This window comes from Mytilus californianus, unplaced genomic scaffold, assembly GCF_021869535.1.
Source record: "Mytilus californianus isolate M0D057914Y unplaced genomic scaffold, xbMytCali1.0.p SCAF_6, whole genome shotgun sequence".
NCBI classification, from domain to species: domain Eukaryota; kingdom Metazoa; phylum Mollusca; class Bivalvia; order Mytilida; family Mytilidae; genus Mytilus; species Mytilus californianus.
Genome location: NW_026262712.1, coordinates 35720637 through 35733669, shown reverse-complemented (window position 1 = coordinate 35733669; position 13033 = coordinate 35720637). Strand labels below are relative to the sequence as shown.

Below are 13033 nucleotides of genomic sequence, written 5' to 3'. Positions count from 1 at the left end.
AGGCTATTAGTTTTGCATATTTAATCATTATAAGTGTCTGTTCTATTTTGTGAAGAGATCACAACTGCATTTCAAAACGCCTTCAACAAAAAGCAATATGGTATGCACATATGGACGGACAAACGGGCGCACAGACCAAACAAAATGTGCCTTATACATTTGTACTACTGGATTCAGGGCATAAACATATTAGATTTGCGTTGCTAAAAGTTTGCATCCCAGTGAAACCCGATGACCGATACATATTTGGGAAGAAAACTTTTTTTTTTAATTTGAATTAGCGACCGATGATATAACTGACAAGGAATTGTTTTTTTTTATCTTGAAAAATGAATACATTTAATTCTAAATAAACTTACCAAGGAATGGTCCAGAAGCTGACAAACTTACTCCTTGAAATAGAACTAGAATACCCATAGCGGATCTAAAATTTTCTATTCCCATAAAATCTGCCACCACTGTTGGCGTCAATGCAAATATTCCCCCAGCACTAATACCAGTAGCTATAGAAAATAGTATAAAATGCCAATATGCTGAACATAATGACGAGAGAGACAAACACACACCAGTGAAACACAAAGACAATATGACAATGACATAGTTTTTCAAAAGTTTTCTATCTGCTACGAAACCACATAAAATCATTCCAATAAAATCGCATGCATTAATTAGCGAAACAAGATCTGCAATTCTGCTATTGCTAATGCCTGCCTCGTGTGCAAGCGGCGCTATATAAATACTGTTGTATGCATTAGGCACTCTCCCGAAGCAATAAACCAACGCATAAATCCACATGAATGGCGCTTTCATCAAACTAACATCTACAAATTGACAGCAAGTTTGTTTCGCTTCCCCTTTTATCAAAATGTGCGATGTATTCGTAACCTTCAAGACTGGCAATGAATTGCTTACAACACTAAGTATGTTGGAACGTGACAAACTGTCGACATATTTTTCAGTTATTATTCGATCTCTGTTATGTTTGGTCAAATGCAGATCTAAGTTACACAGTATATGATTTGCGACGGGCTCGTGTTTTACAATTTTTTTTAAAAGACTTTCACTAAAACTTCGTTTCATTTCATTGAACATTCCATTTGAATTCATCATTTTTTCATCATCATTGTTTTGAATCATCTGTTTTCTTTCTGCTATATTGGATGTACTAAAATGCTGACGGTTTAGTTTCCCTTGAATTGTCGTAATAATGTTGATTCTTTTTGGCCTTAACAGAATTGCCAATGCAATGATATTTAGGTGAATTCCTCCAGTAAGAAGCATCCCACCCTGTAATCCATACTTTCTGATTAGATATCCATAAAGTGGAGGGAAAAGTAGGCCTCCTAGCTGACCACCAGATATAGTTATTGCCTGGGCTAAATTTCGCCGTTTGATAAAGTAGATGCCGATCAAATAAGCTAGTGGTCCATGTAAAAATGAAAACGCTAGACCTAAAAAAAAAAAAAAACAGTTCAGTACATGTAATATTTTGAGTTGAATCATTTTCTTTTTAATTGACAGATTTTTTTTGTTAAAAAAGAAGCTTTTTTTCGATACCACCCTTTCTTCTTTATATGCTATTTTTTGTTTTGCTTGTTTTTTATTTGAATTTGTGTTGGGAGTTTATGTGTATGTGTGTGTGTCATATTTGTCTAGGGGGTGTCTGTTGTTTTTAATAGAAATAACTGTTGAACGAAACACCATTACCATTCACAAATTAATAAGTTCCAGAACTGTTACACCCCTTGACTAAATGTACAATGTAGGGTTGTATGTTTCTATGTAAGATTAAGACGACTTGACACAGCAAGTGAGTTCAAATCATGTTTTTCTTATACAGCTTCTAAAAAATCAATTTAAAAAAAATTGTTGTTTTTTTTTTAAATATTATCCTAATATGTTTTTGTTTAGATCGTAAACAATTACAAAAAGATCGAAAACAGTAATTGCAAAACTACTTTTGATCTACATATTTGCATGTGGTAGTCTGAACCCTATGCTGTTACTCCTGATTTTTGTGAAAACTCACCAAAGATACCATGCGTATAGTTTAGTACGCTAGATACATGTTTCGTCTACATTAGACTCACGAAGTATAGCGTGTTTTATATTGAATTTATATTGTTGATATTCATTGTTGATGTTCTACTGACTATTGAATAGAGGGAGCACAGCTTGTTACCCTGACAATTCATATTCCTTCTGTCTGGAAGCAAGGATCGGTTATGCAATCTTTGCTGTTGCTATGCTTATTTGGGTTTTGTTCTGCTATTGTTGTCCTGTTAGTAATTCGGTTCTCATCAATATCGTCGTTCTTGTGCATTAACCTTTCGCAATCAACCCTTTTTTCTAAACACCGAATAACTATGGTAATAGTTTTGTTCTAACCCTCTGGTTTGTCTGTAAATCTCTGATTTTTATTTTTTTTTTTGGTTCCCTTATAATTTTCCTATTACACTATTCTTCTTTTTTATTAAAAATACTGACAAAACCTACAATATAGTATACCTGATAAAAACCCATTTGTGAAGAGTAATGTTGTTGTGTTGGTTGCAAAGCTCCCACCAATAAAAGCTGCACTGGACAAAACACCAGCTATCATTAAACACTGTCTGGTTGATAAAAACCGAAGACCAATTGTAAGCACTGGAAGGGCTGAAAATATAGTTACTTGTTTGTTATATACAGTAGGTCGCAATATAGCAACCTTGACTTGAAAATAAAAACAGTTCGATTTGATTTATTCTACAGGATGTTAAGGCAACACTTTCATTTACAACTTGAATACCCTACTGACGATTAAAAACTTGACACATTGTATAAACAACTGTCTATTGTTGAAGACTGTTTGATTTTGTTAGGTTATAAAGTCGTTTGACGTATGCCCGACATATCCTGCATTTCATAACAATCAATCAATTAAAAAATGTTTCTACGGCATAATTAAAAGTAAGATAAAAAGCAATAATAGAATTGTGTCTAAATTATTAAAAAACAAGAAGCGGAAGATATACAAAGGGGAACATTACAACTGAAAGTTTTGAAATTTTTAGTTTTCAATGCTCTTCAACTGCGTACTTTATATGTTTTTTTTATGTTTTAACTTTTTTTGGTTCGAGCGTCAATGAAGAGTCTTTTGTAGACGTAACGCGCATCTGGCGTACAAAATTTTAATCTTGGTATCTATGTTGAGTTTATTTCGTTGTTATCTTTGACACAGATATTAAATAACAGACAACCAACTCGTGAAATCACAAGTAAAACTTCCGAAGTGATCAATTCGACTTTACGACTAGGAATCCTTGCTTCAGTAGATTAATTGTAAATAGTATCCGTCAGATAACCTTAATAAAGCAATACAATATTCGTTTCACCTCGATTTCGGTTAATTTCCTAGCTCATCCATATTATGAAAACAAGTAGACCTCATGGTTTACTGATATCATTTTCTTGTCACTTGTTCATTTGTAAACTATGGCGTGCTTTCAAATATCTAATCACAAAAACGTCTTAAACATGCTTGTAACAGTCATATTTAAGTTTTTTTTTAATGAGAAGGTACATGGAAAAGGTCCATTTTCTGTTTCTTTGGACAAAGTGTATAATTTGATTGTGGTGTATAATTATCTATTTTTTTATTTGAAATAATCCATACAGATAAAAATGAAGGTAGTTTGAAAGAACCAATTTCACATAAACGAATATCCACCTACTCCCATATGCATAAACTTTGATTATCATGTACACATACATTGCACATATATTGATGGGAATACCGCTTTGTGTATTGTAAACCAGCTACTTGTTCAATGCGACCAATTTCACATAAACGAATATCCACCTACTCCCATATGCATAAACTTTGATTATCATGTACACATACATTGCACATATATTGATGGGAATACCGCTTTGTGTATTGTAAACCAGCTACTTGTTCAATGCGACTTTAAGTATCTAGAAGGAAATTTTAAGTTTTCAATGCTCTTCAAATGCGTACTTTATATGTTTTTTTATGTTTTAACTTTTTTTGGTTCGAGCGTCAATGACGAGTCTTTTGTAGACGTAACGCGCGTCTGGCGTACAAAATTTTAATCTTGGTATCTATGTTGAGTTTATTTAAAGAGAGACCGATAAAATGATTGCAAAAAAAAACGAAAAAAGACGAAAAGACAAAAAACTGTCTAGACTGATCAACACAAACCATTCCACCTACCGGGTTAATATCGGGTGCCTCCGAAGGATTAGTATTTTCTTCTCCAAATTTGGAACCCGTCGTGCTGCTCATGGTAAGAACTAATTTTGTGTTAAGTCACATTCGATGTCATCATCGAGGAAATAGGACGAAAGATTGGCTACGAACATATTCGTTGTTATCTTTGACACATATATTAAATAACAGATAACCAACTCGTGAAATCACAAGTAAAACTTCCGAAGTGATCAATTCGACTTTACGACTAGGAATCCTTGCTTCAGTAGATTAATTGTAAATAGTATCCGTCAGATAACCTTAAGAAAGCAATACAATATTCGTTTCACCTCGATTTCTGTTAATTTCCTAGCTCATCCAAATTATGAAAACAAGTAGACCTCCTGGTTTACTGATATCATTTTCTAATCACTTGTTCATTTGTAAACTATGGCGTGCTTTCAAATATCTAATCACAAAAACGTCTTAAACATGCTTGTAACAGTCATATTTAAGTTTTTTTTTAATGAGAAGGTACATGGAAAAGGTCCATTTTCTGTTCCTTTGGACAAAGTGTATAATTTGAATGTGGTGTATAATTACCTATTTTTTTATTTGAAATAATCCATACAGATAAAAATGAAGGTAGTTTGAAAGAACCAATTTCACATAAACGAATATCCACCTACTCCCAATATGCATAAACTTTGATTATCATGTACACATACATTGCACATATATTGTTGGGAATACCGCTTTGTGTATTGTAAACCAGCTACTTGTTCAATGCGACTAAACACACTATAGTTTTGTTTAATATGACATCATAAACAAATAAACAAACAGAAAGGAAAAAAAAAGAAGAAACAATGAAAACATAACTTTAACACAAATATTTCACAAAAATGCATATAATTTGACAATAGAAATACACTTCTGGAGAAAGAGTTTATTTAAAATCTTTAAGTATCTAGAACAGTCAAATATGTATACCGACGATAAATTACAAATTCATAGATCTCTACTTGCAAATTGAGACTAAATACCATTATGACGATTTTGAATTTTGAATACTTACTAGAAATACTGTATGTTGCATGTAGAATACCAGTTATAGAAGAGGTTAAAGATGAACTGGAATCGAACTTGTCAACAAAACCATTAAAGAAAACACCAAATCCTCTCAACGAGGAAGCAAACACACAAAAACTTGCTGTGGCCGCTGCAAAAAAAAATAAATAAAAAAACAAAGATAAAAAAAAAGGAGCACAATTTATATCTGAATTCGCTGTTCTAATGAAACGCACATAATATAAAAAAAATGTAGACCGTATCGGATAATTTTGTTATCAAGTGATTTGTCTAATCAAGGGAAATTTTCTGCAGACAACTCTATAACTGTCTGTCTACAACAATGCATCGATATGCGAGATTTGAACATCGGTAAAAAGTAAAAAAAACTAAAATACCGAGCTCCAAGAAAATTCAAAACGGAAAGTCTCTTATCAAATGGTAAAATCAAAAGCTCAAGAATAAACTACTGTCGCCTTAATGTATGTAAGTGATTATAGTTATCAGATCATCAAACTTTAACCTGTATATATTGTTTGAATATTTGTGTAGTCGGGTTGCTGTTTTATTGATGCATACCCCATATCTCTTTTTTAACGCAACTCGGGTAAACTAGTGACGTAGTGATTGGTTTGACGCTGTCACGTCGTTATACCCGGACCAGTTAATTTCATTGAAATATCGTGACGTCACGTCTACTATTAATGATGATGTCATATATTAATGTAATTGTATTTCATTGTTTATTTGTATACAAAACTTGGCAGGAAAAGTCTTGTGTGCAATAAAATCGTTATACGGTTCACTACTGAGGGTAAGAAAAATCGATAGAGGATTCGGCCTTCGGCCTCCATCCCTATTAAATTAAAAACCCTCTATGGATCCGTACGGGGTAAGTAGCAAACCATATCACTTATATTATTCATACAATCATGTGTTCATGTTACAGAAAATACGAAATTAAAGAAGCTACACACTCGTAGTGTATAATGATATATATACAATTTAATGACAGAATGAATTGGAACGTTTTGAACTGTGTATTTCACACCAACAAATAGTAAAGTGTAACAAATGTATTTACAATCTTTAAAAATGAGAAATAATTCTTGTGAAACGACTGTAATGAACAATGATAGACTTTCATTATGGTGCGGATTATGTTTAAATACTTTGTGCAAATAACGAGTGTATAAAAAATCAGGTGTGTTCACACGTAAAACTAATTTCATCTCACCACATGTTGTGCCTGTACCTAGTTAGGCTACAGTTAGAATTTAGAATAGAACTTGCAGAATAAGCTGCCATATAACTAATTCCTTAATCTACTCTAGAGTAATTCTAACCAATAGCTTTTCTATGGTAGAATGTCAGAACTAGTTCAAGGGTAGAACTTTCTAAAACTGTTCGAAGTTAGTACTGTCAGAATATATTGTATCTTAAAACTGTCAAAATCTGTTCTAGAATAGAACTGTAAAAACCGGTTCTAAACGACATACATAAGAACAATTTTATGAACATGATTTCGTACAGATTTTAGATTTTTCTTTCAAGTCATATCATTAGTTAAAAATGATTACAATCTTGGAAGTTTCTGTAAGTTTTTTTATTTCTTTATATTTATAATTAATCTGTTATCAAACACATTTTTATTATGACAGTATTACGTGATTATTTTTGTACTAGCCTTGTTATTGGTTCGAGATTTGCTGTAATTGACCTGATATATATTATTCAAACACAAATATCCTGAAATAGTCATAATAACATGTAGTGATACAATGCATATACAGCATTACAGCAACTATGAGTGTTTAAAGTGAAATAACAACAATACCGAACTCGAAGGAAAATTCAAAACGGAAAGTCCCTTATCAAATAGCAAAATCAAAAGCTCAAACACATCAAAGGAATGGAAAACAACTGTCATATTCCTGACTTGGTACAGGCATTGTCTTATGAAGAAAATGGTGGATTAAACCTGGTTTTATAGCTAAGACGTAAGTAAAGTTAGATGCATGATAAAATATTTCAATTATACCTGCCATAACTACCCAAGCCCAACCATGATCTACATTTTTATCCTTTTCTGTTTCTTTTTCCTCAACTGTCTTTCCTTCTCCTTCATATGAATCTATCTCTGCGTCCTTGGTATTTGTCTCTTTATCATCTTTTTGCATTTTTGCCTAAAAAATACTATAATTAATCCAGATGTACGAAAAACATATTGCTGGGTCTAATCAAATAGTTTACTTTTTAATTTTTTATTTCTTTGCGATTGAGTAAAAATACATTCGTGTATAAGGTCAAAAATGGGAAGATTAACTTGTACATCAGGATTAAATGCTTGAAAAAGATTAAAATGTATCTTTAAAGGCAAAATTTGAATCGAATAATTAAACGTTATGATGAAAAACAAAATTCAAACCAGAACATCATGAAAGTGTGATAATCAATTCATTTTATTTGTTAACTTCTTCATGTTCTTGAATTCAGTGTTCTGCACTGAAATACATTTTGGTACGAAGCAAAATATCTGAACAAATTATTTATACTTGTTTTCGAGATCCAAATTGTAAAATGACGAGATTGAATTGTTATTTGAGTATAAAGACGGAAAATAAATATATATACAATATTCCCTTTTTGTAGTCATAAAGGTTATTTAGTGTCTTTTATAGACAACAACTGTAAAGTTATTGCTTACATTTAAATATCGGATGTGTGTACTTATTTGTTTGTGTGTGTAATTTGTGTGTTTATTTTAGCTTTTGTTTTTGTTTTCTTTTATAGATAAATATAATTTTCAGGAAAAAGAAAACCTAAAATGATAATTATTGTTTAGAAAATAATCTTTAAATGAAGAAAATATCTTACGGTCGGAGGAAGTTTAGTAATTATATGTCCTGTTAACTTGTTTTTATCTTATTTTCATGTGAAAGACATATCTATCTTCAAGGAAACGTCAAAACTTTATATTGTTGACATATGTGAATTGATACTTCTGTCTATATCTTATCCCATCTTATTCATGTTATTGTCATGTTTTAACTTATAATTTATGTCTACATTGTATAGCTGGAAAATTTATATCATTTATCACGGTGTTACATTTATGTTTATAGATACTTTGTGCTTTAGAGTTTGATTACAAGATTAGTATAAAAATAACAAAAAGATAAACTATATGTTCATTTTTAGCCATGAATGCAATTACGTTTCCCTTTTGCAACATTTGTTTTAATAAAAGTCACCATATACTTAGAATTTAAAAGTAAAATAACAAAAATACGGAACTCCAAGAGAAATTTAAAACGGAAAGTCCTTTATAAAATGGTAAATTCAAAAGCTAAAACACATCTAACGAATGGAAAACATCTGTCATATTCCTGACTTAGTACAGGCATTTCCTTGTGTAGAAATTAATCCTGGTTTTATAGCTAGCTAAACCTTTCACTTGTATGACAGTAGCATTGAATTCCATTATATGTATATTTATAGATTATGACATGCGCTTTTCCATATCGGCCCTGGTATCATCCCGAGACTCCCATATTAGCCCAAGCAGCCAGCCGAGGGCTCATATGGGTCGAGGGATGATAACAGGAACCATATGGAAAAGGACATGTTGTAATCTAATTATCACATATTATACAAATGCTGAAAAAAGAAGAAAAAATTATATTACTCCGTCAGGCAAGATCATACATTTTTGCCCTGACTAAAATAATTCCGCTGTCATTTTAATCGACGTTCCTCGTCCGTCATTGTTGTTATGAACGCTTATGACGTCATTACAGGGCACAATAACTTGTTATTTGCCCCGGGCAAGAATATGACTAGGACAATTCTGTGGTTATTACATATGCAAAACCCTACGTTTCCGTTACAAATATGTGATAAAAATGAATATAGATGTAACCAATAACTGACAAATGACATCGTATCAAATGTCAATATTTTTGCGTTTCTATGCCCAATAATATTTTAAGCTCGTCATTTTATGATTGGTAGCTCGGAAACAAGTATTAGCAATTTATTATGACCATTTTTGTTTCGTAAAATAATGTATTTCTTTGCAGACCATTGAATTCAAGTAGAAGAGAAAGAATACAAAGAAACACAGTGAAAACGTGGGAATGTAGAATTTTACTATTATTTTTATACAACCTTTTCATTGTGTATCCTACTCTATTCATTTCTTTACGTTCAGGTTTTGAATTGCATGAACAAATCAAGGCTAATTATTCGGTTTGAACTTTGCCTTTCAATTTACATTTTAATCCTTTTTATCAAGCCTTTTAATCCCGCTGAACAAGTTAATCCCTATCTTCAACATTTCATTTATTTTACACAGATGTAATATTTATACTTCCACCAATGACCTGGAATTGGTCTTACAAAAACTAGCTCTATACTACTTCGTATGGCTCGACAAAATTGTTTTCAGAATCAAAAATCGTATTCCTAATTTATAACATCTTAAAAATAAAAAGGTTTAAAACATTCAATGATCATTTATTCGTTTACATCTATTGGCAGTTCATGCGAATCAAATGAAAAATGAAATATACGAATAAACGTTATATTGCAATAGATAACATATATTAACATAACTATAAGGTAAAAGTATTACACTAGAAATATAATAGTGAGAACACTTTCCTTTAGGGACAAATTCCGGCAATTAGTTTCAACTAAACTAGGAAAAACAAAGCCCTCAAATAAATTACATTGCTTTATCGTAGACTTGATAATTACGGAAATATTCTGTTAATTTAGAAATTAATGCGGGAATCTATTAAAGCGAATCTCTGATTACTTGTAAAACTGTGATATCCAACTAATGCGATCGGGGGGAAAAAATTATGTGAAGGGAAATCACTACTGAAATGATTGATGCGAGTTTTTACTATGACGAACATGATACTGTCGCTTGTTTTGTATTAATAAAAGCATCGCAATAATTGAATTTACAGTATTTACGATATAAAAACAAAATTTTAAAAAATGATATGGAAAAGATGAATACAAAACAATACAACATTACCTTATGTCTGAAATGTAATATTCAACAGGTAATTGAAACGGTAAAGAACACACTAAATAAAAAATAAAATATTTTACTTTTATCGTCCAAAATTGTTGTATTAAAACGTAAATTATTTCAATACAATATACGCACTAGACGCTCTAGTGCGCAGACGATAATCTTGCATGCAATGTTTGTTTGCCTGTGTTTAAACATGTTTAAAAATAGTTTCTGACATACTTTCTCTTACCTTTTTACAATTAGAATAACTTTAATTGATGAGCTAGTTTGATGCATTGACGAGGAACATGATTATTATAATTTTGTTTTGCAAGTATTTATTTAACTGAATCGTTGTTAAATAAACTGAAGAAATTTTCATAACACCTGTAAAAATATGGAGATATAGTATGATTTTCAATGAGATAACTATGCATAGGAGACTAAATGGCGTGGTTGTAAACAACTGTAGAACACTGTTCAGATTTCAGTAATGATTAAAAACAGATTAAGTAAGAAAGCTATCAAAGCCAATACAAGGCATGAACAATTTGAAACCAATTGAGAGGAGAAAACTAACGGCCTGATTTAGGCTAAACAGCTAATGGAAAACATGATAGACTACCACTAAAAATAACAACTAAATTACAGGCTGCTGATATTGAACATTCACACAAAAAATGTGTTGGGGTTAAAAACACATTTTAGCGTCCCCTTCCCCTAATCTTGGATCATTCGAAAAAAATCATGTTTCCGTTGATTTGTTTTCATGTTATAATGATACTTATGGAATTCATAAAAATCACATAACTTAACCCCCCCCCCCCCCCCCCCAAAAAAAAATAATAAGACAAAACAAAAAACAAAAAAACAAAAAACAAAAATCAAGCAAAAAGCACAATGATTGAAAACAACAGTAAACTTATCCTGCCGTATCATACATAAATTCAGAAATATTCAGATTCTTTAATGTGAAGGAAAGCAATAATTTCGGCAAGCTTGTATCAGATTGCTTTTGCCATCTTTACACTAACTGCGATGTAGTATACTGATCAGACATATTATTCTGTCTTTTTATTAGTTGGCATTTGGCTTTAGACTACCTTTCAATAAACTCCAGTTTTCGTAAATCGGCACTTTGTGTTATTCTCGCTTTTTTTTATTTGTTATTGTGATACCAAACCAATTATTCAATCTTTTTTGCAACTGATCGGTACATTATGTTATTATGTTGTAAAAAAAGTGAACATGGTTTACCAAGAAGTCCACTTCGCAAGGATTTTGTTAGGCTCTACCATGCTACAAAACTAATCTTTAAAGGTATTTTTTCTTCAAGAATCGGACACAATAAATGATTTTATACGGTGTAACTATTTGATTTGCAGTTTTAACTACACGAAATATTTACAAATGTCCACTGTGTAACGCTCTTTGTCCACTACGTCTTTTTTCAAAAATGTTGACCTCAAATTATCAGAAAAAACATGGAGTTTATGAAATAAAATGTATTGTCTAAAACAATAATCATAAAAACATGTATCTGATAAGCCGCGTGTAACAACAATGGCTGCTAACATGCAAATACGTCCACAGCGTAACGGTCCACTACGCAACGTGTTCGTTGCGAAGTGAACACTTCATAGGGGACATATATCGTTACATAGTGGACACATGTTAGCAGCTATTGTTGTTACACACGGTTTCTCAGATACATGTTTTATGGTTATCGTCTTCGGCCTACATTTTATTTCATAAACTCCGCGTTTTTATGATTTGAGGTCAACATTTCTTAAAAAAAAAGACGTTGCAAAGTAGACAAGTAAAAAAGTACGGCATCAATAGAGCTTACAAATTGATTCAATGCAGACAAACTATATCATCAGCATCTATAGGTGACCGTCATTTTACTAAATGAAGTTGTATTAGTGGCAATTAAAAGGAAAGACTACAATTTTAAAAAGAGAATGATTATAATTATGCCAATTGTTTGTTGTCGTTTCGAAGTGAACATCTTTTCATGGACTCCACTTAAAAAGTTATTAGCACAAATCTATTTGAACATATCTAAATATTTGAATACTTTCTGTAATGTTCAGATAGAGCGCTATGACATAACATTGAAAAAGGCGCAAAAAGAGATTGGTAAATTGTATGATATTTTGAAAATTGGAATAAACTTTCAAATGTGGACAGAGCGTTTTTGCTGTTTTTGAGCCCTTTGGTCGGATATTTTCAGAGAGTCTTTACCACAAAGCAGACAAAAAGTGTTGTCGTTATCTTTAATAAGTACAATTTATAGGCTGAGACAAAAAAAAAGATACAAATTTATACGATTGTATTGCAATTTAAGCCCTTGACAGAAAAGTGGACAATTTTTGAACAACGCCCATATATATATATTGTTTTATTAAAGTGCAACCTGATATAACATATTAATACAAATATGAAACATATTTTATAATATCAGCCAGCCTTCATAGGCTTATGATGCACTGTACTTCTAAAGTTCTCATAAGTAATATATATAATAATTTCACGCAAGGATATACGTCATTTAGTTTAAACATATTTTATTTGCAAAATATCACAGAAGAATTAGACACAAAGAACAGAAAACAGCCCAAGGCCGACAATGGGTCTTAAAATAAAATCCCGCATCTTGAGGCGGGCTTCAGCTTGCCCCTAATCAAAAGAATTCCATAGCATGCAGATATCAAATTTATCATTACATAATTCTA

The 13033-nt window shown here is 31.6% G+C and overlaps 1 protein-coding gene across 1 annotated transcript; it reads right to left on the bottom strand.

Annotated features, from left to right (window-relative positions):
* Positions 1-345: 345 nt before the first annotated feature.
* LOC127705614 (monocarboxylate transporter 5-like) lies at positions 346-7443 on the bottom strand. The gene is made up of 3 exons (XM_052209943.1): positions 7305-7443; positions 2509-2655; positions 346-1457 (listed from the first exon to the last, which is right to left on the bottom strand). Exons 1-3 carry the CDS (start codon positions 7441-7443, stop codon positions 346-348), a joined length of 1398 nt encoding a protein of 465 aa, XP_052065903.1.
* Positions 7444-13033: the final 5590 nt, after the last annotated feature.

Bases quoted from the DNA above. Each gene is read 5' to 3' on its own strand.
- LOC127705614 (XM_052209943.1), bottom strand. From the start codon at position 7,443: ATGCAAAAAGATGATAAAGAGACAAATACCAAGGACGCAGAGATAGAT. The intron at 2,656-7,304 runs GTATAATTGAAA...CTATATTTTCAG, and splicing joins GGCTTGGGTAGTTATGGCAG to CCCTTCCAGTGCTTACAATT. The intron at 1,458-2,508 runs GTATACTATATT...GTTTTTTTTTTT, and splicing joins CACAAATGGGTTTTTATCAG to TTTTAGGTCTAGCGTTTTCA.